Genomic DNA, 21,540 nt, shown 5'->3' with positions numbered 1-21,540 from the left:
TTTGGGGTAGGGTTTTTAAAGGAAATAAATGGAAGTTAGTATTCGTTAGTTCATTCATGACCAACTGTTTTGCTTGGTGGTAAAGGATTATCGTGTCAATTCATTGATTTCTAGGCCGAAGTCCTTGATCCAGGAATTTGGAGAAAGTTCCCTACTCACCGTAAAGTGCTTTTCATAAGAGGCAGCAATTTTGTCTGCAGCATCAGCAAGCCATTCTGCAGTCAGGCAGTTGCAAAATGTCACTCAGGAACAAAATGGCCTTGCTCTGGTCAGCTGGTTGACTTTCTTCCGCTCACTCTGTAGTGTCATGATAACAGTAGGGACTCAAGTATAATGTTACAAATGGTCAACATTTGGAACATCTGCACTGCCTTCTTTGTACTCAATAAACAAAGACTGCTTTTAAGTAGAAACAAACAAAACAAAAACTACTACACATGCCTGTACCCAGAATGCTGCTATAGCTCGCATTCCTATGGACTACTGCTCCTAAGAATTGAGCAATGGGCACAGATTTTGATCACCTTAAGTTAGTAAGTGCATCAGGGGAGAAGGTGACAACGGTGCCCAACTCTTTTTTTTCCCACCCAATGTGGGAAAAACACAGTCATGAAAAGGATTCTTCCCTCTGTCCCATCCATGTATTAGTTTGCTTGGGCTGCTGTAACAAAGTACTACAAACTGGATGGCTTAAACAAACAAATTTATTGTCTCACAGTTCTGGAGGCTAGAAGTCCAAAATAAAGGCGTTGACAGTGTTGGTTCCTTCTGAGGACTGGGGGAGAAAGATCTGTTCCAGGCCTCTTTCCTTGACTTGTATGTGGCCACCTTCTCCCTGTGTCTCTTACATTCTCTTTCCTTTGTGGGTGCTGTCCCCGAGTCTAAGTTTCCCCTTTTTATGAGGACACCCGTCATATCAGATTGGGAGCCCACCCTAATCCTCATCTTAACTAATCACATCTACAGCAACCCTGTTTCCAAATCAGATTACATTGTGAGGCACTGCATATTAGGACTCCAGGATATCTTTTGCAGCGGGTGGGGTGTGGACAATGCAACCCGTATCACAGCAAGCATAGACTGGTGAGGGTCGGGGACAGGGAACAGTGAGAGAAAGTCTGGCCCCTTTTCTATGCAGCTGTTGCCAAGCTATGGATACCCAGCCAGGGGAGCTTCTAAACTGGGTAATAGCCAGAAATATATAATAAAATGCTCTTATTATAGACAACATATATGAGTTACTAAGGGTTGGGTACTATTTTAAATGAGTTAATACATGTAAAGTGCTTCAATTAGGACCAGATAAGTGTTAGCTATTAACTCACTTAAACCTCAAAACAACCCTAAAAGTAGGTACAATTATTACCTCTGAAGCACAGAGAGGTTAAGTTATAGGCCTCAGGACCCACAGCCAATAAGTGGTAGAACCAGAATTAGAATCCAGATAGTGTGATTCCAGAGTCTGGCTCCTAACCATGACACTGCAGCAATGTCACAAAGAGAGATATTGCAGCCATAAGCAGTGCTTGTGCTCGAAGCTGATGGTTACGATGTCTGAAGAGGACACACTGGATTCAGCAACGTGGTCATGATATGTCGGGGAGAAACCAGACTATGGCGATTGAGGTGGGATGGTCAGAGGCCACAAGGAGCATAGGATACTTTTAAGAAACTTAGCCACAAAAGAAAGAAGAGAGGGTGATGGCTGGGTAGAGGGAATCACAAGATTATGAGAATATTTTATTAACAGGGAAATTGTAGGTATGATTTTTTTATGTTGAGGGATAATAAATCAATGGAAAGAGAGAAAGGAAGAAAATCCTAGAGGCAGAGAGAACAAGAAATGTCTAGGTGGTACTGAAGGGATAGTTTTTGAAGCCCAGTGAAACAAGTAGCTTCAGACTAGATGGGGGACAGACAGATTTACTTCTGAGACAGGAGGAGAAGATGAGGACAGGTGTGGATGAAGATGATATTATAGAAGGAAAGGAACTTTGAGAGCCTCAATTTGTTCTGTAAAATAGAAAATTAAGGCTGGGTGCGGTGGCTCACGCCTGTAATCCTAGGACTCTGGGAGGCCGAGGCAGGCGGATTGCTGGAGGTGAGGAGTTCAAAACCAGCCTGAGCAAGAGCAAGATCCCGTCTCTACTATAAATAGAAAAAAATTAATTGGCCAACTAATATATATAGAAAAAATTAGCTGGGCATGGTGGCGCATGCCTGTAGTCGCAGCTACTTGGGAGGCTGAGGCAGGAGGATCACTTGAGCCCAGGAGTTTGAGGTTGCTGTGAGCTAGGCTGATGCCACGGCACTCACTCTAGCCTGGGCAACAAAGCGAGATTCTGTCCCAAATAAATAAATAAGTAAATAAAATTAAGCCATCTCTCCAGGTGCATGGGTGGCTCATGCCAGCACTTTGGGAGGCTGAGGCGGGAGGATCACCTGAGGGCAAGAGTTGGAGGTTGCAATGAGCTATGATCACACCACTGCACTCTGGCTGGGGTGACAGAGTGAGACCCTGTCTCAAAAAAAAAAAAAAAAAAAAAAAGAAGAAAGAAAATTAGGTCATCTATAGAGAGGGTGTTGGGGCAGAAATCTTGAGGAGAATTTAGTTTTTAGTCAAATTTTTATATTTATTAGTCACATAACAATCAAATTCTGAGTACTGAAGTTTTGGTTATTGTTGTCAGAATATGAGAGGAAGCTCAGGTGGACAAAGTCTATTGAGCCACTTGGAGGTGATGCCAATCCATAATGTGTCAACATCTAGCAGTGAGAGGTTTGCATAAATCCAAAACTGAGATTATGCAGATAAGTAAAACAGAAGTATGCTGATGTGAGAGAGTTTAAGGGTATTGATATAAGAATGGTTGAAATGACACCCTTGGTATCTAGGCTGAATATCCTTGTGAAGGAAGTGAAGGCTAGACCGGCACCAACCCATACGTACCCACTTGACATGTGGCCATTGAGCACTTAAGAAGTGGTTAGTGTGACTAGGGATATGCTATAAATGTAAAATACACACAGGATTTCAAAGACTTCATGCAAAAAAATTAATGTGAAATCTCTCATTGATAAAATTTCTTACATTAGTTACACATAGGAAAGATGTTTTGGATATATTGGGTTAAATAAAATATATTATGAAAATTAATTATACATATTTCCTTCTACTTTTCAAGCCATAACTACTAGGATATTTTAAATTACATATGTAGCTTGTAATATATTTCTATTTGTAGTGCTGGCCTGGAAGTTCACAATGGGGAGAGGCAAACATTTGGGGAACTGGAGGTCTGGAAGGACTACAGGTCAAAGAACAAGTACACACAGGGCAAGGGAGAATAGTTGAGAAGAGAACGAGACCATAAAGTCTTAAGATTTCGAATGTGGACAGTTCTTGGCAATGTCAAAGTCCATGCTGTGGCCTAGGAATCAGTTGCTGAAGTAGGAGGCAAAGTTCATGGGCCCGAGTGTGCAGGAGAGACGGAGTTGTATATTCCATTTTTATTCTGTAAGTGGTTTTACCTTTTATCTTTTCAAAGGAAAAGTCATACTTTTATGAGGTATAATTGACATACAGCTCACTCGTTTTAATTGTGCACTTTGATGAGTTTTGGCATATAGCCATGTAACCACTATCAAGATACACGGCATTTCCTTTACTCCAAAACGTTCCCTTATGTACTTTTGCAGTCGATCCCTTCCCCCGGCCTTTTGCCCCATGACAACCACTGACATGCTTTGTTAATGTAATTTTATCTTTTCTAGAATTTCATACAAATGGAATTGTCGATGGAAAAACCCAAACTCTGTAAAATAATTTAGAGAGGTTTATTCTGAACCAAATATATGTGACCGTGGCCCAGGGACCAAGCTCTCCAGAGATCTTGAGAAAATGAGGCCGAGGTGGCCAGGTTACAGTTTGGTTTTATATATTCATGGAGACAGGAATTACCACAAATTCCTGTAAAACCATAAATGGAAGGTATACATTGGTTCGGCCCAATAAAGCGGGACATCTCAAAGCAGGGGCTTCTAAGTCATAGGTGGGTTTTAGAGATTCTTTAGTTGGCAATTGGTTGAAAGAGTTAAGGTTTGTTTAACCCTCTTAGTGCGACGGGCAGAAATATTGGCTTTTGCGTCTAGGGCAAAAAAGCTGATATTTCGGACGGCCCCACTAAGAGGGATAAAGACGTGGAGTCAGGAGAAAGGAATACTCGAGTTAAGATAGGGGTCTGATAGAATGCTGGAGGTAAGATAAAGTGGTCTGTCATATGATGCTATGCCACAATCAGGTTGGAAAGTAAACCACATTACACCAGGTTAATAAAATCCGTTCAGTGAGATTTTATTGTTTTTAGGCGTGACTCACCAGGCCTCTTAGGAATCTGGGCAAAAGAAAAAAGGTCAGAGTTCAGCCCTCCGAATCATATGGTAGGTAAATTTTTGTCTGGCTTCTTTCACTTAGTGTGTCTTTGATATTCATCTATATCGTTATATTTATCAGTAGTTTGTTTCGTTGCTTTCCATTGTGTGGATATTGTTAAGCCTGGAGGAGACACACACAAAGCCTCAAGTGTAGCAAAATGCTGTTTATTTTGAGCACCTGGGTGCAGATGGATGGAGGTGAAAAAGTGTCCACACCCACGGAGGGAAAAGCGTTGGGTTTTATAGAGAGTCTTTCCAGGGGGAGTGTACAACACCTGCAGAAATAAGGGAGGGAAATGACTTTGTCCTTATCAGGGGGGGATAGAAATGCCAGTGTCACTGTAGCTGTCTGTAGTCCTGTAACTGTCTGTGGTTAAAATTAAATTTATAACCTCTGACTCTCCAGCCTTCTGCAACTTTTGTTTCACAGACTTTATAATGCTTTTTGGGCTCCCATCTGAAACAAACCTAACAGATACAGCACACGATTTTTTTTTTATTCACCAGTCGATAGACCTTTTGAGTTATTTCCTGCTTTGGGCTAACATGAATGGTGCTGTTATGAACATTTGAGTATAATCTTCAGGAGGACATATTTTCATTTCTCCTAGATACTTAAGAATCAAATTGCTGGGTATTGACCTTACATTTTGTTTTTAATATTTAAACCTCCAGTATTTAATAGATGAGATTAAACAAATATAGCAAAAACTTTAGTAAGAGCTTTAATTCTTTACTTTCTTTTGTCCTTGCTACCTGTCCTGAAATCAAAGGGGGGAGGGGACATTCCATATAACTGCTTTGTAGTCTTTAATTATGTGGACTTTGTGTTTTTTAAAATTTGATTTGGTGTGTGTGGCTAATACTTTTTAAATCTTAGATTTACTTTTCATTTTACTGGACTAAGACATTTAGGAACACTTCCAGATAAATTCATGAGCAGTAAACTGAATCCTTTTTTGTTTGAAAATGTCATTTTGCCTTTAAACTTGGTAGGTTGGGCATAGAATTCTAAGCTCACCATCCATTTTTCTTACAGAATTTTGAAGATCTCAGGTGCCACAATTGGTCTGGGCCCTGAATGAATGTCTTGCACTTGTACCCACAGAGGTGGAGCTAGTCCTATTGCTACTACCTGCTGCTAAAGTGTGTGGACTCTATCAGGCCCTTCAATTAAAGATTCCTTATAAATGGGTCTTGCTTAAGAAAGCCCTCCCTGTCCTAAGGATAAAAATGTATGTTACATTACCTTTCAACAGTACTTAACTATTTATCCTGCTTGGAATTTATTTTTGTAAGTGGCGTGAGGCAGGGACTTTCTTCTTCCCAAAATGGACAGCCAAGTGACTCACAGCCATTCTTTCCTCCACTATTCTGAAATATATTTTTTGCTAAATTCCCATGTAGTCAGTGTTACATTGATTTGTATCAATGAAAAGTTTGCCAAGATTTAGTACATTAGAAAAAAAGCATTACAGAACCATACATGAAGTATGGTATTTATGTCCAACAAAGCAAAACAAATAAGTTTAATACACACACACAGGTATTAAGATGGTCTATGTATGTTAAATACAAAAAAATTGGAAGGATATCATATTAATATTGCATTTAAGGGTAGTGGTTGGAATAAGACTTCTGCTTTATCTGTATTTCAATTTAACCACAATAGTTTGGATAATATACAACTGATAGGCTGTAGAAAATACCAGGCAAAAAAGTCTGCTTTTCCCTGGGTACCTACTTCATTGTTCCATTGGGGTCTTTGTTCCCCAACCCTCATGTGGTCACCCAGTGCCTATTTACATACTGCAGGTCTAACTACATTAAAAAAAAAAAAAAAAGTATTTGTCCTGATTACAAATTCCTATGGAAAGGTCTCTGACATGTCCAGCTTAGGTCAGGTGGCCATTCCTGGCAAATCAACCTAGGGGACAGGTAGGTCATATGGTACAAAATGACTGTGGGGAGGGATTTATCCATTTTACTCTTCAGAAAGATGAAGGTCAACGAAGTAACTTCTCCAAGGTCAACAACTTTTAAGGAAAAGGAGGAGCTTGAGATTTTGGAACACTGGTCCATTTGACACATGCACAATATCACATTGAGATATTTAGCTTGGAACAAACCTAGGTCAGAGATGTGATAGCTGTTCTTAAGCATCTGAAAAGGAGTTAGAATTTTGGCTATAAATGTTAGAACGAGGAACATTTAGAGACAGATTTTCCTTCAGTTAAGGGGAGTGTGGGGGGGAAGCCACTCTAAGAAACTTATCTAAACATAAGTTAGTATCTCGAGTTCTCTTTCACTGAGGTATTTCCAGCTATGATATACAAATGAATTATGTGGTACAGATATTAAAAAGCTGTGTGTATGACAGCTTGAACTTTATTTCAAAACAACATATTTTGGGTTATTCATCACATAAAGTAGGAAAAAAACTAAAGAACATAGGTATTTCTATGTGAAAAAAGTTGTGTAACTTTTTAGATAAGTAGATTGATGATCATTTTTTAAAAGGAAACACACCAATAAGCACATACTTAATTCATGTATCAAAAACTCCAAGTCAAATCTTACTACAATGTATTTCAAAAGCAAAGCTCAAATTCATTCACTGTGGTTCAACTCCATTTCATAAAATATTTGTTAAAATAAACATCACTGGGACATCATTATACAAACATTTTTATTTTATAAGTTTTAGGTACACAGTTAAAAAATAAAAATCCTACTCCCTAGAACACGAGACAATAAATAGAACAGAGATATACAACTGGAATGAACATAAATAAGACTACATATGTGATGTTCAATCACGTTCATATTACATGCATAGTTTCTAAACTCATCTTTTACACTTAAAATTCACTTATTTGAAACTGTAGAGTTGACAGAGAAAATATGGCATTTAAGTATTAGTTTGGGACCTTATAAAATAATATTATTGGTGATATTTATGAGTGGGGAGAAGAAAACTTACTGTATGTAACTATCATGTTTCAGGGGACATGATTTAACAGTGATGTTTTTATATTATGAAGAAGAAAGCAAGTGTGAGTATTGGTTATTTTAGAAATGTTACCAACTAGAATGATATTTATTAAATATTATATTCCTTCCCTAATTCTATTCTAATAGTTTTATAAACTATCAAATGAAGCTTTGAAAGTTAAAATTTCTAGATAGTCAAGTTACAAAAGGAATTCAAATTAATGTTTTGAATATCCACTAAATTTGGCACATTTTCTTTCTTACACAAAGTACTTTTTCTTAGAAATGGGGTTTGTAGTTAACTATCCTTCTTGGTGGCCTCAGGTACAATCAAAAGAAAGAGGCCAAGAGACCACAGGTACAGACTCACTATCACTGATGAAAAGTGACAGTGAAGACCCAGAGGCAGTCCAAGGGACACAGGCACAACAGTCCAGTTGTGCACAACTCCTGCTATAACATGAATGTTCGTAAAGGAGCTCACTGCCATGAATACTTAGGATCCATAGGTAATTGGTCAACTCCAGATATTAGGGAAATACAAAGCTACATGAAACAAAACACCCCAGGAATAATAAAAACCCCATTCCTTATCAGAGCTTTATTTTTCTTCTGTTGTTTCAGTCTCGGAGTACAGCCGGCACAGTGCTACATTAGGGCGGCAAACAAAAGCATCAGTTTCACTTCCCAACTCTGTTAACTGTTCCAATGAAGACACACAAGGATAATGGTCTTTTAACATATCTGGCAATTTAGAAGTTTTTTCTTGAAGACGTCGAGAACGTCTCACTGGTGTTAAGAACTTCAGCTCTTTAAATGTTGAATTTGTTTCGTCAAATTGCACCTTCTTTTTTACACTGAAAAAACACAAAATTATTCCCAGAATTCTAAAACATGTTAACAACATTTTTACTTTGTACTTTCATGCTATTTATCATACTATAACTTGTATGTTGTAAGCATGTCATTGGTTGTCTTATAAAAGGGAGAGTTACTACAAGTAGTGAGGAACTTATCCTTTTCTCTATTGATTGTTACAACTTGTACACAGTAGATACCTGAGTATCAGTAGAAATGACTTAAATCCTCAATTCCAAGACCAACTGTTATTAATATCACACAACAATCAAAGTAAAATCATGTGAAAGTTTTCTTTTTCAAAATGACAAGGGAAAGGAAAGCAAATATAGTATTAAAAAGGTGAAATGTTCAATGACATTCCATTTGTTTAAAAACCTTTCTAATAAGTAGTAGTTCTAATCTGAAACTATCTCAAAGATTTAAAAATGTCTTATTATCCCTAAGCATGACAACAAATCATAGCACATTACATTTTAAAAGCTTACCTTTGCAAGTATGGTGTAGTAGATACATTATATTTAATTAAGCAACTTCCCCTAGTTTCTGTATTGGGGGTTTTAACATCATTGGTTGGCTCTTTTTCACACTCTTGAAATAGCACATTTCTATGATGTTTATTCTCTATTTCTGGTGTTTCTGGCTCTAAATTCACACCTATATCTTCACACTTGATTTCTTGGACTTCTTCCTTGGTTGCACAAGCCTCAATATTTTCGCCTATAGAAAATACATGTACAAGTTAAGCTTCTGGCCAAATTTTAAGAACAAAATCAGAAGACATTAAAGTTATTCCTAGTTAGCCAAAATTTCAAAATAAAAGAACAAAACTGCCATCTCCTAACCATTACTTTTCCTAAGCAAATACTGCTGCTAGCCATTTAACAAATATTTACTATCTTGTATGTGTCAGAGATTATAGATACAAATGTAAGAATAAAATCATCCCTGTACCTTACATTTACATGCCATGGAAGAGACATACTTGAACAAAGGTTTATTGAAACCCATAAAAAGGAACTAACTTTTTCTTGTGGCTAGGAAAGGCTTCACAGGTAACATTTATGCTGGGTCTAGAAAAATGAGTACTTGACAAGACCAAGGAAGACAATCTTGGTATGAAGCATAAAAGAAAATTATCTATGAAGATAACATTAAAGAGCAGTGTGTTTAGAATATAGGGTAAGGAGCAAGGTGGGAGTGGGAGCAGGAGGTGATGAGCTCAGATAGGTAGGCAGGGGCTGGACTGTAATAAGCTTTATATGCAAGAAGTTTGGTAAAATATTCATCACAGAGACAATTAGATTTTGTCAATGTAAAACACTGTTTAGGATGGCAGGGAATGAAAAGTAACACTCTGATGGTAAGACAAAATTGTTGTAATAGCCAAAGTAAGTTAATAAGAGGTCACATAGGAAGGAAGGGTGGAAATGAGAAATATTTCTGAGAACTTGATGAACAAATGAATGCATGTCTGTGTCTGAAGGAGTGTGCACATGTATCAGGAACATCTCTTCTAAAATTTCTTGCTTAGAAGTCATTAACATGAGAGGAGAGTTTCTTCATTTTCTATTCTGAGAGAAAGGGATGATAGGTATGGGGAAGCAGTGAGAGAAGACAAAGAGTTCAAAATAAAACATGGTAGATGTGAAATACTTGTGAAACATCCTGGTAAATCTAATGAATGAAAAGACCTCTGGATTAGATTATTAGCAAAATTATTAAAGATATTTACTAAGAGATGTTTACTAAAATGATGTAACTATGGTTTTTTTATTGAGTGGAAGTTGAAAAGAGGAGAGAAAGAATATGGATTTATTCAACAAATATTTAAGTGCCTAATTTAAGTGCCAAATATTTAAGTGCCTAACAGGTCACAGTAATTGGCCCAACCATCATCTGAATCAAGAAAATGTTCACACATTTTATATGACTGACAGTTACTGAATCTACTATCCAGCAAAGAGAATTCTTGAATGAGTTGTTTTTTACAGCATACAACAGATCATAGAATTTAGTAGGTGAAAGGTCTTTAGAGATCATCTAATCAAACTGCCTCATTTTTAAGACAGAATATTAAGGCATAGAGAGGTAAATGACAAATTTGAACCAGACCTAATTAAAAATTCTTTATATTACATAAAGCCACTTATTTTAGAGGTAGGTCAACAGAAGTATGTACAAAGAAAGAACCTATATATTTTTTAAAGTTATTTAATAAAAATGATAAAAAAAATTCAGCAAAGAAAGTTAATGAAATCACAATTCACTTGAAGGAAACAAAAGAAACTAAAACTTACCAAAATTAACTTTTTCTTGACTCTTCATTGTTAGAATATCTACAATTGTGTGTCGCATCTCTTCAATAGGCTTAATTTTTTATAATGAAAAAAGCATACTCATATAAATTTTACATTCTGAGACATTAACTAGATTGTCCAAGTTGAAAATATTAAAACCAGTGATTAAAATTTCATACAGTATTTTAAAATAAGGCCATGGATCTTAAACCATGCTTTTCAGAACACTGATAGAATAAAAATTAACTTAAAAGATAGAATTTCATCAGTTTGAAAATTTCCTTCATAATTTTTCTTAAGCATTTGATAACTATTACTGATTGTCTGATATGAACAAAATTAATGAATAGATGGCAAATTAACATTATTAATATCTATTAAAGAGCTGGTTATCTTAAGTTTAACAACTTTTCTCCTACATTGAAAGTCAATAGTTATATTTTGTTTCACGTTTTTTAAATGTATCTCCAAAGAGCTTAAGGCTGATGTTATTTCATTCATTCAAAAATTTACTGTGTCCATCATTTGCCAGATATTATAAGCACTTATTATGTTCTATTCAACATTTTCAAGGTATTGTAAGGGAAGCTCTGGCTCACAATCTTAGTTCCAGAACTTAGTCCTGAAATCCTCAGCTACCCTTTCAACTTTGTTGGCTAATTTTTTGTTTTTAGGAGACAGGGTCTGGCTATGTTGCCCAGATTTGACTTAAACTCCTGGGCTCAGGCGATCTTCCCATCTCAGCCTTCCAAGTAGCTGGGACTACAGGAATGTGCCACCATGCCTGGCTGTCTTGGTTAATTTTGATTCTTGGTTTCCAGTTTCTATATCTTTCTCTTTACATTACTGCTTTCTATCTGAGCCTTGGTTCCAATTTTGCATCCTAGCTACACTGTAATAAGCTGCCTTAAGTGATGTCCTTTCTGAGTCAATGTAGTAGAGACTTAACACTCTCTTCCAGGTAGCATTCTGTTAATATAATTAACCTTCTAGAAAGAGTTTTACATATAATAGCCACTGAAAGACTATCTGCTGAACATCAGATTTTTGATTAAGGTGAAAAGGCAAATTAGCACTTGTTGGATTTACTGAGACTAAAGTGAATAGACCTTTATTTTTAAAAGGCTAAATGGAGGAATTAAAAAAATGTTTCTATGTAAACAATCTCTAAGAATGTGTTTCTGAGAAACTTGGTCAAAAGGAAGTAAGTTTTAGGAACATTTATCCATAAAAACAAACAAAACCCAACTAAACAAAATTCTGGAGAAATGACCTATTCCATATCCAAAGCTTGTATATCAAAAGACTAGAAAAGGTGAGAGAGGTATGGTATCAAGCCACTATGGTGGTAATCATGTTAGAGAAACTAGTTTATCATCATTTATATGTAGGCAGGACCAACTTATAGTGAATATATTCAGTTATATATGCCTAAAGTGAAAGAGTTTTCTCACAAAACCATGACAGTGGGATAACATTTTAAATGCTAATTTAATGGTGGCTCACGCCTGTAATCCTAGCACTCTGGGAGGCTGAGGTGGGCGGATTGTTTGAGCTCAGGAGTTTGAGACAAGCCTGAGCAAGAGTGAGACTCTGTCTCTACTAAAAATAGAAAGAAATTAGCTGGACAACTAAAAAAAATATATATATAAAAAATTAGCCAGGCATGGTGGCACATGCCTGTAGTCCCAGCTACCTGGGAGGCTGAGGCAGAAGGATTGCTTGAGCCCAGGAGTTTGAGGTTGCTGTGAGCTAAGCTGATGCCACGACATTCTAGCCCAGGCAACAGGGCGAGACTCTGTCTCAGAAAAATAAAATAAAAAGCTAATTCCATTTGTTTTATATTCACAAAGTAAATTTTAATATTAAAAATTTAGTTTCCCAGGTAAATTTCCCAACTAGGAAATGTATACAATGACACGCTAAAATATTTCTCACAGAAAGGTTCATTAAATTTACACTTCAGCTTATATCCATTTCCTAAAGTCTTATTATCCCTAGTATAGGAGCAAAGCTTTAGAAGGCTAAGAAACAGCTTTTATAATGTAATCCTTGTGGCCTTTAAACATTCATTACTACTATATAACCATATAATCAAGTTACATTGTGATGTGGTCCAAAGTAATTGTGGAATGTCTACACTGTAGTAATAAAGATCAGCAAATTTTAATCTCACCTGAGCCCCTGCCAGAATGGCCTTCTCATAGATTGCAATAATATTTTCAATAGGACTTGTGATTGGTTCAGTACGTGCAAGACATATCCAATATTTAACAAGTTTTGTGGCATCTGGAATATTTTTAATCAGGTCATTCAGTGTGACCAGTATTTCTTCTTTTGGGCATCCCTAAAACAGTTAAGAAATAATGAGTGTGATATACTTTAGCCTACAAACTGTGAACAATAATTGTGTCCACTATAATAAAGATTAGTGATAAAGACAGAAAAAGTTGATAGATATTCAAAAAACATTCACTATTATTATCCTCCTTATTCCAAACTTACTTTGAACAGCTAACAAGAAGCGTTATCAGCCATGAGCATAAGGTAGCAAAAATGAAAGTTGGGGTATTTATTAGCAAAAAATTACTAATGCTTTACTTGGTCTTGATATTTACCCTCTTATATAGTGTGAGATTCTGTTTGTTAATACTTTCTACCAAACATTTATGAGTGAGGATAGCCTGCAGGGTTTTTTTTCCGCTTGTCTTTGTTGGGTTTTGATATTAAGGTTGAAATGAATCTATAACGGTTTATGTAAGAGTTATCCCTTTGATACAGGTTGAACATCCCTAATCCGAAATGTTCCAAAATCCAAAACCTTTTGAGTGTTGATATGATGATGAAGATGATGAAGTTAACACTGCAGAAAAAGTGCCTATTGACAACATAGTGAAAATGAGTAATGGACTTATTGAAGGACTAGAGCAGCATGCATGCATAACAGAACAATAAATCTTATCAGTTTGTAAAATCAAAAAGAGACTTCTAAGACAAAAACCATTGTTAATGAGGCAGATGACTCTGGAGGAAAAATTTTAAAAACCATCTAGCAGAATGCCTCCTCAACCCTAGAGGACACAATTCCTGGTCCCATAACTGCTTCTGATGTTTCTTTTCACATAAAAAAATACAGTGTATAGCAACCTTTTAATCACAATATAGTATCAAAGGTGGAGACTGGAAGCCTGCCACTGTTTGTTATTGTCTAACAGCTGATACAGGTTTTCTGGTAATGTTACTGTGCTGCTTACTTACCCTGAACACATTTTTTCACTATTAATGGTATGTCCTATTTTTTACTGTTAAGTGTACTTATGTATGATTAAATGTGAGAAAATGATTGCTTATAGGTAGCATATAAATTCAGAGTTAGGAATAATGGTGATGCCAAACAACTACAGATTATCCGCATGAGCAGATGACAGTGACATCTTTGCTTTCTGATGGTTTGATGTACACAAACTTTAATGCACAAAATTAATTACCTTTAGGCTATGTGTAAAAGATGTATATAAAACATAAATGAATTTCGTGCTTAGGCTTGGGTCTCACATGTCCAAGATATCTCATTATGTATATGCAAATATTTTTAAATAAAAAAAAATCCAAAATCACTTCTGCTCCCAAGCATTTTGGCTAAGGGATACTCAATCTGTATATTAATATGAACTCAATGTAAAATGCAGTCAATTAAAAGCTAACAATCTCACAATGAATGAAGCAGTATATCTCACAATTAACTGATTGTGAGAATAGCCTCAATTAATGTTAAGTCAACATAATATCTCTGACATTACCTTGTCAAAAAGATTAACAATATAGTAAGATAATGTTTATGAAGATAATTTGCAAACTATAAGATGTTATACAAATATAAGATAATGACTCTACCTCATTAATCAGGTTTAGGCATTCAGAAAATGTATTGTTTACTTTATCAGTAAATAATCTTTGTTCATCTTCTTCTGCCATGGTAGTCCAAAAGGACCCAACTGGCTTTTCATTTTGTCCTTCAGGCTCACGCTGGGTAACCACTGAGTTTGGGGGCCTTTTCAGCACTCTTCCTTTGCCAGCTCTCCACTCACTCAGACGAACTCTGCAGTTAGAAGCAACATATAAACATTACTTTGATATCGCTGATAGAACAGTGTCAAATAGAGGAAAAGTTAGAAAGTATTTCAAGTCTTTTAGTTCTATACTAGTAGCATATACATAATCCACATTTGAAGTAAAAGAAAAATAAAACATACCAAGGTCAATTATATGCTCAAAGATCCCACAAATGCATTTTTAAATGGAGAGGTTATAAAATATTTCCCAATTATTATTAAGCATTTAATTTAGATTTAAAAAAGCATTCTGGGTCAGGCTTGGTGGCTCACGCCTGTAATCCTAACACTCTGGGAGGCTGAGGCAGGAGGATCGCTCAAGGTCAGGAGTTCAGAACCAGCCTAAGCAAGAGCGAGACCCCATCTCTACTAAAAATAGAAAGAAATTAATTGGCCAACTAAAAATATATATAAAAAAAATTAGCCGGGCATGGTGGCACATGCCTGTAGTCCCAGCTACTTGGGAGGCTGAGGCAGTAGGATTGCTTGAGTCCAGGAGTTTGAGGTTGCTGTGAGTTAGTTGATGCCAGGGCACTCTAGCCTAGGCAACAAAGTGAGACTCTGACTCAAAAAAAAAAGCCTGTGCATGGTCGTTCATACTTGTAATCCCCGTACTCTGGGAGACCCTGGTGGAAGAATCACTTGAGCCCAAGAGTTGGAGGCTGCAGTGAGCTTTTATTGTGTCACTCCAGCCAGGGCCAGAGAACAAGACCCTATCTCTCAAACGCACTTAAGTACAATAAGTTTTAGATTATATTTTTCCACAATATAAATTTGCCTGCATATGACAGAAAAGAAACCATGAAAGAAAATTCTAATACATTCAAGGAAATTATAAAGCCAAATCCACAAATAGTACTCTACTAAAATTAAGGTAATAAAATGAAGAAAATTACATCCTACTTACCTTCTCTGTTCTGAAGTTTCTTTGGGCTGAGTTGATCTACTATTAATAGTTGCTTTTGCTATGGTATGTCTTCGCTGGTCAGTGAGTTTTGACTTTTCTATCAGTTTGGTATTAGAAGATAAAGCAGGCCTGTCTACAATTTCAGATGTTATGCTTCTTGACAGTACCTTATTTCTTTTTATGTCCTGAGAAGAACTGGTTTTGACACTACATGATACTGGTTTAGAATGTAATTCTTTTTCACGAGGCCCTTTCCAGATTGTAATGTTGCTAGAGGTTCTACTGGTGCCTTGTTTCATGGCGTCCTGGGTATTATCATGATGACTTCTGATAGGAGGTCGCACAAGTGGTGTATTCTGAGATGTAGTGCGTACAAATTTAGTGACAGCAGTAATATTTGAGGGTCTATTGCTTTTCACTTTTACACTGCTGGTGTTTACAGGCTGAGGCTTTGTGTCTTTAAGGATAGTAGTTGAAAGTTTCTCTGTTGCTGCAGAACTCTCATCTTTGACTTGCAGAGGTTTTCTAAATGAATTAATCTTAGACTGAACAATTTGGCCACGGTAAGATCCAAGCACAGGTTTCTTGGGCATGTTAACATCTTGCTTTGATTTTTCTGTAGTCATCTGTTTCTTTTTACTGTTGTTTTTAAGGTGAAATGCCTGGCTTAATGTCATATGTTGACTCTGGGGATCACCTTCATTTGGTAACAACTGCAGAGTTTTATTATTATCCTCACATTTATCCTTGTCAATTACTATAGTTGAATTGGCTAATTCATTAGAAGGTTTTAAAGGAATACAATTTTTTTCCACCATTGTATTGTTTTTGCTTCCTGGAGGTCTATTGACATTTTCTTTATCAGCCTAAAAGAATTATTTAAAACAAATCAGTATTTCAGAACTCATTTCTTTCCGAAAGAGTTTAGGAAAGAAAAAGGGGGAAAAGAGACACGTTGTGAGTGTTATGTCCACCTCTTACCATTTTTGTTTTAGGTTTCACAACTTTTGTCCCTTCTTGGCCTTGATCCTCAGAAGTCACTACTCTGTGGCCTCTTCTACTTAAAAACATAAAATAAAATAATTAATTAATCCTGTACCAAGGAGGTTTCCTTTTTGGAAAGAAGAATACGGAGTTATTAATTAACTGACTTCATAATTTTTATATTTTAAATTTAATGAAGACCCAAGTTGAGATTTATTTGTCCTAAGCAAGACTTTTAATAGCTTTTAATAGTGTAAACAAATGGCTGAGGACTTCAAAGAGATTTTCTTAGAAGTCTTAACTCTCTCTCCCCATAGAATGTGTAAACACTTGATAATCTTATTCCAAACCATTCTTCTCTAGTCACTCCAATTAGTCTTTGAAAAACCTTTATTAACAACACCTTCTTGGGTTGGTTTTAAGTACTTAGAAACAGACATACCACACTGAAAAAATTTTTACAAAGAGCCCTCCCAAAAGAAACCCAAAATTTACCATACATCATTTACAGCTTAATCTATATTAGGATACATTTAGAATATGGACCTTAAGTTTTTAGGCGGTATTGCATTTAGGCTATTTATCTAAAGCAAATGCTTCCTCAAGAATCTGACCTAAACTCATTTTCACAGCTATAAACAGGCAAATACAGGCCCTGAGAATCTCTTAGCAGATAATTGTAACAGTTTTGTATACTATGAAGATAGGAAAAAATACTGACAATTAGACATGCCACTGATTCTAAGACAGATCCCAAGTTCAGAGATCATGTTAAAATGTGGGAAAAAGTACCTTTTATAATCAACAAAATTTGGTACCTTCATAGTTAATAATTTTGGTTACATTGCCTTTCCCATCTATTTGCTCAGTCAGCTTGGAGAAGGGGCAAAACTTTGACATCGCTTGTACTATATACATTTTGAATGATGGTGAAGAAGGATCAAAATGTGCCACTGAACAGGGTATCTGAGTAGCTAACTGCTAACTAAAAATTCAGGACGACAAGGAGAATCCATCTTACCCACCCGTCCAGTGTAGAGACTTAAATGAAAATATATAATCCTATTCTATTTGTTATTCTAAAACTGCCCTCAAAAGGGTTATGTAAACAAACAAGTCTCAGCATATCCACACTTTAGAGATTGTGAAATACAACTGTTTAATTCTGAAAAGCTGCAACTCTGATTGGTTGTCTTATTTAATAATTTGTTGCTCAAGCGATAATGTTTTAGAATTTTTTCTTCCTAAAATATTTAAGAGTATTATAAACCCTTGACCCTGTTGGATTCCTTATTTAAATATGCAGTAGAGAGTCAATGATTTATTTGAATATTACATTTACTTACTCCTTAGTAATCTCATTCTATCCTAAGGTTTTAAATAAATATCTCTATACTAATAATTACTGTTTATGTATCTAGCTCTAACCCTTCCCCTGAACTTCAGACACATTACTATTTGACATATGTTTTTGGTACCTCAAACTTAAGTTAAAATAGAAATCCTGATACCCTGACTCTTCCCTCAGTCTTCTCCAATTCAATATGTGGTATCATCATCCACTTAGTTATTCAAACCAAACACCTAGGATCATCTTTTTGTCTTAAACAAAGAAATAGGAGATTTACTTGTGAAGGAGAAAATGTTTATTCTAAACTACAGCTACTTAATTAATGTAAAGTTAGGAATTATTTTTAAATAAAAATTTATATGTAAATAAAATTTATATGTAAATAAAAATAAAAATGTATATAGTACAAGCGATGTCAAAGTTTTGCCCCTTCTCCAAGCTGACTGAGCAAATAGATGGGAAAGGCAATGTAACCAAAATTATTAACTATGAAGGTACCAAATTTTGTTGATTATAAAAGGTACATTTCCCACATTTTAACATGATCTCTGAACTTGGGATCTATCTTAGAATCAGTGGCATGTCTAATTGTCAGGTTTTTTTCCTATCTTCATAGTACACAAAACTGTTACAATTATCTGCTAAGAGATTCTCAGGGCCTGTATTTGCCAGTTTATAGCTGTGAAAATGAGTTTAGGTCAGATTCTTGAGGAAGCATTTGCTTTAGATAAATAGCCTAAATGCAATACCACCTAAAAACTTAAGGTCCATATCCTAAATAAAATTTTTATTTAAAAATAATTCCAAACTTATACAAAGTTGCAAAAATATTTGTAGTTCAAAGAATATCCATATTCTCTTTACTCATATCTGCCTACTGTTAACATTTTATGCCATCTATGTTATCATTTGCACCCTCTGATGTGTGTGGAGTGTATATATAATTTTTTACCCAAACCATTTAAAGGTAAGTAATATACAGCATGGCTCTTTATCTCTAAATATTTCTTAAAAATAGGAACATTCTCTTACATAACCACAGTACAGTTACCAAATTCATAAATTTACCTTGATATGCTACTTTTAACCTACTGTCCACAATTAAGTTGCCAACTGACCTAACAATGTCCTTTATATCATTTCCTCCGTCCAATCCTCCGATACAGGAGACAGTAGTGTCAGGTATTGTATTTAGTTGTCATGCCTCTTTAGCCCTCTTTAATCTGGAACATTCAGGATATTCTTTAACTCCATTCTTTCTTTTACATCCCATACCTAATCCATCACTAAGTCCTATCAGCTCTATCTCATAAAAATTAGCAGAATCTGACCACTTTCTACCATAAGTAAGAGTATCATGTATTCATAAAGGCAACATATATCAATAAATAAAGTACCTCACATAAAGAAGTGCAGATGAAAGTGAGACTTTTTTTTAACCTGAGGATGGCAATGATGCTGAAAGAAAATCAAGGAAAGCAGGAGAATAAACTATTCCAAGAATCAGTCTACTGTATATAATGCCACTGACAGATTATTAAAAAATACTTCCACTTACTGGGCTCTCACTATATATCAAGCACAACATAATGTATTCACTATCTCATTTAATCCTCAAGAAGTATGCATTACTATCCCATTTTAATGTAAATAAACAGACTCAAAGATAGCAAGTAACTTGTCTGAGGTTACAAAGCTATAGTAGGAGACTTAACGATTTCAGCCCACATCCTTATTCTTAGATGCAAAGAGCTTGGAAGGATGTCTAAAGTGAGGGGACCTTTTGACTTTCTGCTTCATCTACTTTCATGGGTTTTTGTTTTTGCTACAACTATGTACCATTTAAAAGTTTTTAACAAAATAATACAAAGATATTTTTATAGTGGGTTGAGACTAAAACAAATAATCTCCAAATCTCCAAGCATTTGGAAGGGCCACTCACCCCTTCCTTGAATAACAACTTCCCATACACTGAGTAAAAGCCTTGTTAAATTATATAAAGACTGATTGTTGTAGCACTGTGTAAACCATAAGTCAATAATCTGGTCTATATATACACTTCACTTTCAAATTGTTCTCTTAGAGTATGAATTTATACAGAAAGCCATGATCTAATGCTGCGCCATCCAGTTAAGTAGCCAGTAGCTAAATGTGGCTATTAAGTATTTGAAAGTGTATAGTCCAAACTGAGATATGCTGAAAGTGTAAAATATATACCAGATCTTGAAGATGTTGTACCAACAAAGGATGTAAAGTAGCTCAGTACTTTTTAATATTACATGTGGAAATACTACTACTGAGGATATATTGGTTTAAATACAATGTTATTAAATTTCATCTTTTAAAAAAATGTTCTAAATATGGCCACTAGAGAATTTTAAATTGCAAATGTGGCTCACATTACATTTTTATTGGACAGCTCTGATAAAATTTTACAGAACTGAAAAGAAATAAACTTGACCTCACCTAGATAATATCTGATTTTCCTGTTTGTATGGAAACAATGTTTTTCTTCTTAACAGATGTTCCTTGAGTTTTTGTCTTCTTTGCTCTAAATAACACAAGGAAAGAGCTAGAAGTCAACACAAGTTAAAACATCAAAAAACAGCAAGTAAATATTGTTGACTACATGAAGATGTTACTGTTCCTCTGATCACGAATCTTCTATGTAACAGAAAATTGCCCAATTCCATATTGACTTTGAGAAATAATCCTCTTAATAAGACATTGTTACCATAAAAGGTCCCCACCACCATTCTGCATAAGAATCACATTCTCTACTGTGAAAAATCTGACCAACATCATTTTCAGTACATGGATACTGAAAGCCAAACTTTAAGAAACTAAATGGTAGAGATGAGAAACTCTAGACTCCCAAGTTCTAATTTACCAGAATTGGGTTAGGTGAGAATTTCTTTCTTCTGTTTTCCCATGTGTAGAGCAAAAGAATAACAATATCATTTATGAAAACTCATCCAGCCCCAGGTTTCCACAGAGTCCAAGGCGAAGGTGTGAAATTGGAAACATCAGACCAGCTATACCCACCCGCCCAAGAAATTTGCTCCCGATCCAGCAGGCGGGAGGGCGCGGCGCAGGCGCAGTCGGCCTGGGAGCTCGCGCAGCCGCGCCCCCGCGGACCCCGGCCCCCATCGCGGGTCGGAGCCCATGGCCCGCAGCTAAACGGATTCCTCCGCAGGCGGTCCTTCTCCGCAGCCCAGGCCCTGCTCTTATGACCCGTTCCACAAATGACAACAAGGCGACTGGTCTAGGCCGAACGGCCCGTTTAGGGCTCTCCCGCACCCGGTGAGGGGTGAAGCCGGTCAGCGGGCCGGAGGCCCTGCCCGCTGGGCCCGTGTCCACCCGCGCCGGGTACCCTCAAGCAAACCAGCAGCTCGCGCCGCTTCCGCCCCCGCGGCCCTCACCTTCGAACGCGGGCTGGGCCCTTTGACTCGGGGGCAGCTGCAGGTGCTGGGGCACGGCCGGGGTGCTCATCGCAGCCGGGGGTCCGAGCAGGTGTCTCCCCTTTGGCCACTTTAGACTCCTTCGCGGTTCTGCGGCAGGGGCTGCAGACGCCGGACCGGCTCTGGCTTAGACGGCGCG

General features: G+C 36.5%; 1 protein-coding gene and 1 long non-coding RNA gene across 4 annotated transcripts in view; one reads left to right on the top strand and one right to left on the bottom strand.

The window, feature by feature from the left end:
* The window catches only part of LOC105881149 (uncharacterized), a 9,831-nt gene extending 1,670 nt beyond the window's left edge, over positions 1 to 8,161 (top strand). For both annotated transcript variants that reach the window (XR_012922453.1, XR_001158556.3), the window contains exons 2-4: positions 4,368 to 4,440; positions 7,441 to 7,490; positions 8,053 to 8,161. This is a non-coding gene — a long non-coding RNA (uncharacterized LOC105881149). The remainder of the gene's footprint in view (positions 1 to 4,367; positions 4,441 to 7,440; positions 7,491 to 8,052) is intronic.
* CKAP2 (cytoskeleton associated protein 2) lies at positions 7,107 to 21,540 on the bottom strand. Of its 2 annotated transcripts, XM_012782675.2 has the most exons (9): positions 21,363 to 21,540; positions 20,407 to 20,491; positions 16,587 to 16,662; positions 15,606 to 16,471; positions 14,481 to 14,685; positions 12,763 to 12,933; positions 10,587 to 10,656; positions 8,775 to 9,006; positions 7,107 to 8,285 (listed from the first exon to the last, which is right to left on the bottom strand). In XM_012782675.2, exons 1-9 carry the CDS (start codon positions 21,430 to 21,432, stop codon positions 8,030 to 8,032), a joined length of 2,031 nt encoding a protein of 676 aa, XP_012638129.2. In that variant the 5' UTR covers positions 21,433 to 21,540; the 3' UTR covers positions 7,107 to 8,029. The 2 variants fall into 2 exon arrangements, with proteins under 2 accessions (XP_012638129.2, XP_075865549.1); XM_076009434.1 differs by lacking the exon at positions 20,407 to 20,491 and having other exon boundaries at positions 21,363 to 21,415.

The sequence above is a fragment of the Microcebus murinus genome, chromosome 13 (genome assembly GCF_040939455.1).
Source record: "Microcebus murinus isolate Inina chromosome 13, M.murinus_Inina_mat1.0, whole genome shotgun sequence".
Lineage (NCBI taxonomy): Eukaryota > Metazoa > Chordata > Mammalia > Primates > Cheirogaleidae > Microcebus > Microcebus murinus.
Note: the sequence above shows the minus strand (reverse complement) of the source record. Positions and strands in the feature narration are given on the sequence as shown.

Bases quoted from the DNA above. Each gene is read 5' to 3' on its own strand.
- CKAP2 (XM_012782675.2), bottom strand. From the start codon at position 21,432: ATGAGCACCCCGGCCGTGCCCCAGCACCTGCAGCTGCCCCCGAGTCAA. The intron at 16,472-16,586 runs GTAAGAGGTGGA...TAATTCTTTTAG, and splicing joins TGAAACCTAAAACAAAAATG to GCTGATAAAGAAAATGTCAA. The intron at 14,686-15,605 runs GTAAGTAGGATG...TTCTAACTGCAG, and splicing joins GAAACTTCAGAACAGAGAAG to AGTTCGTCTGAGTGAGTGGA.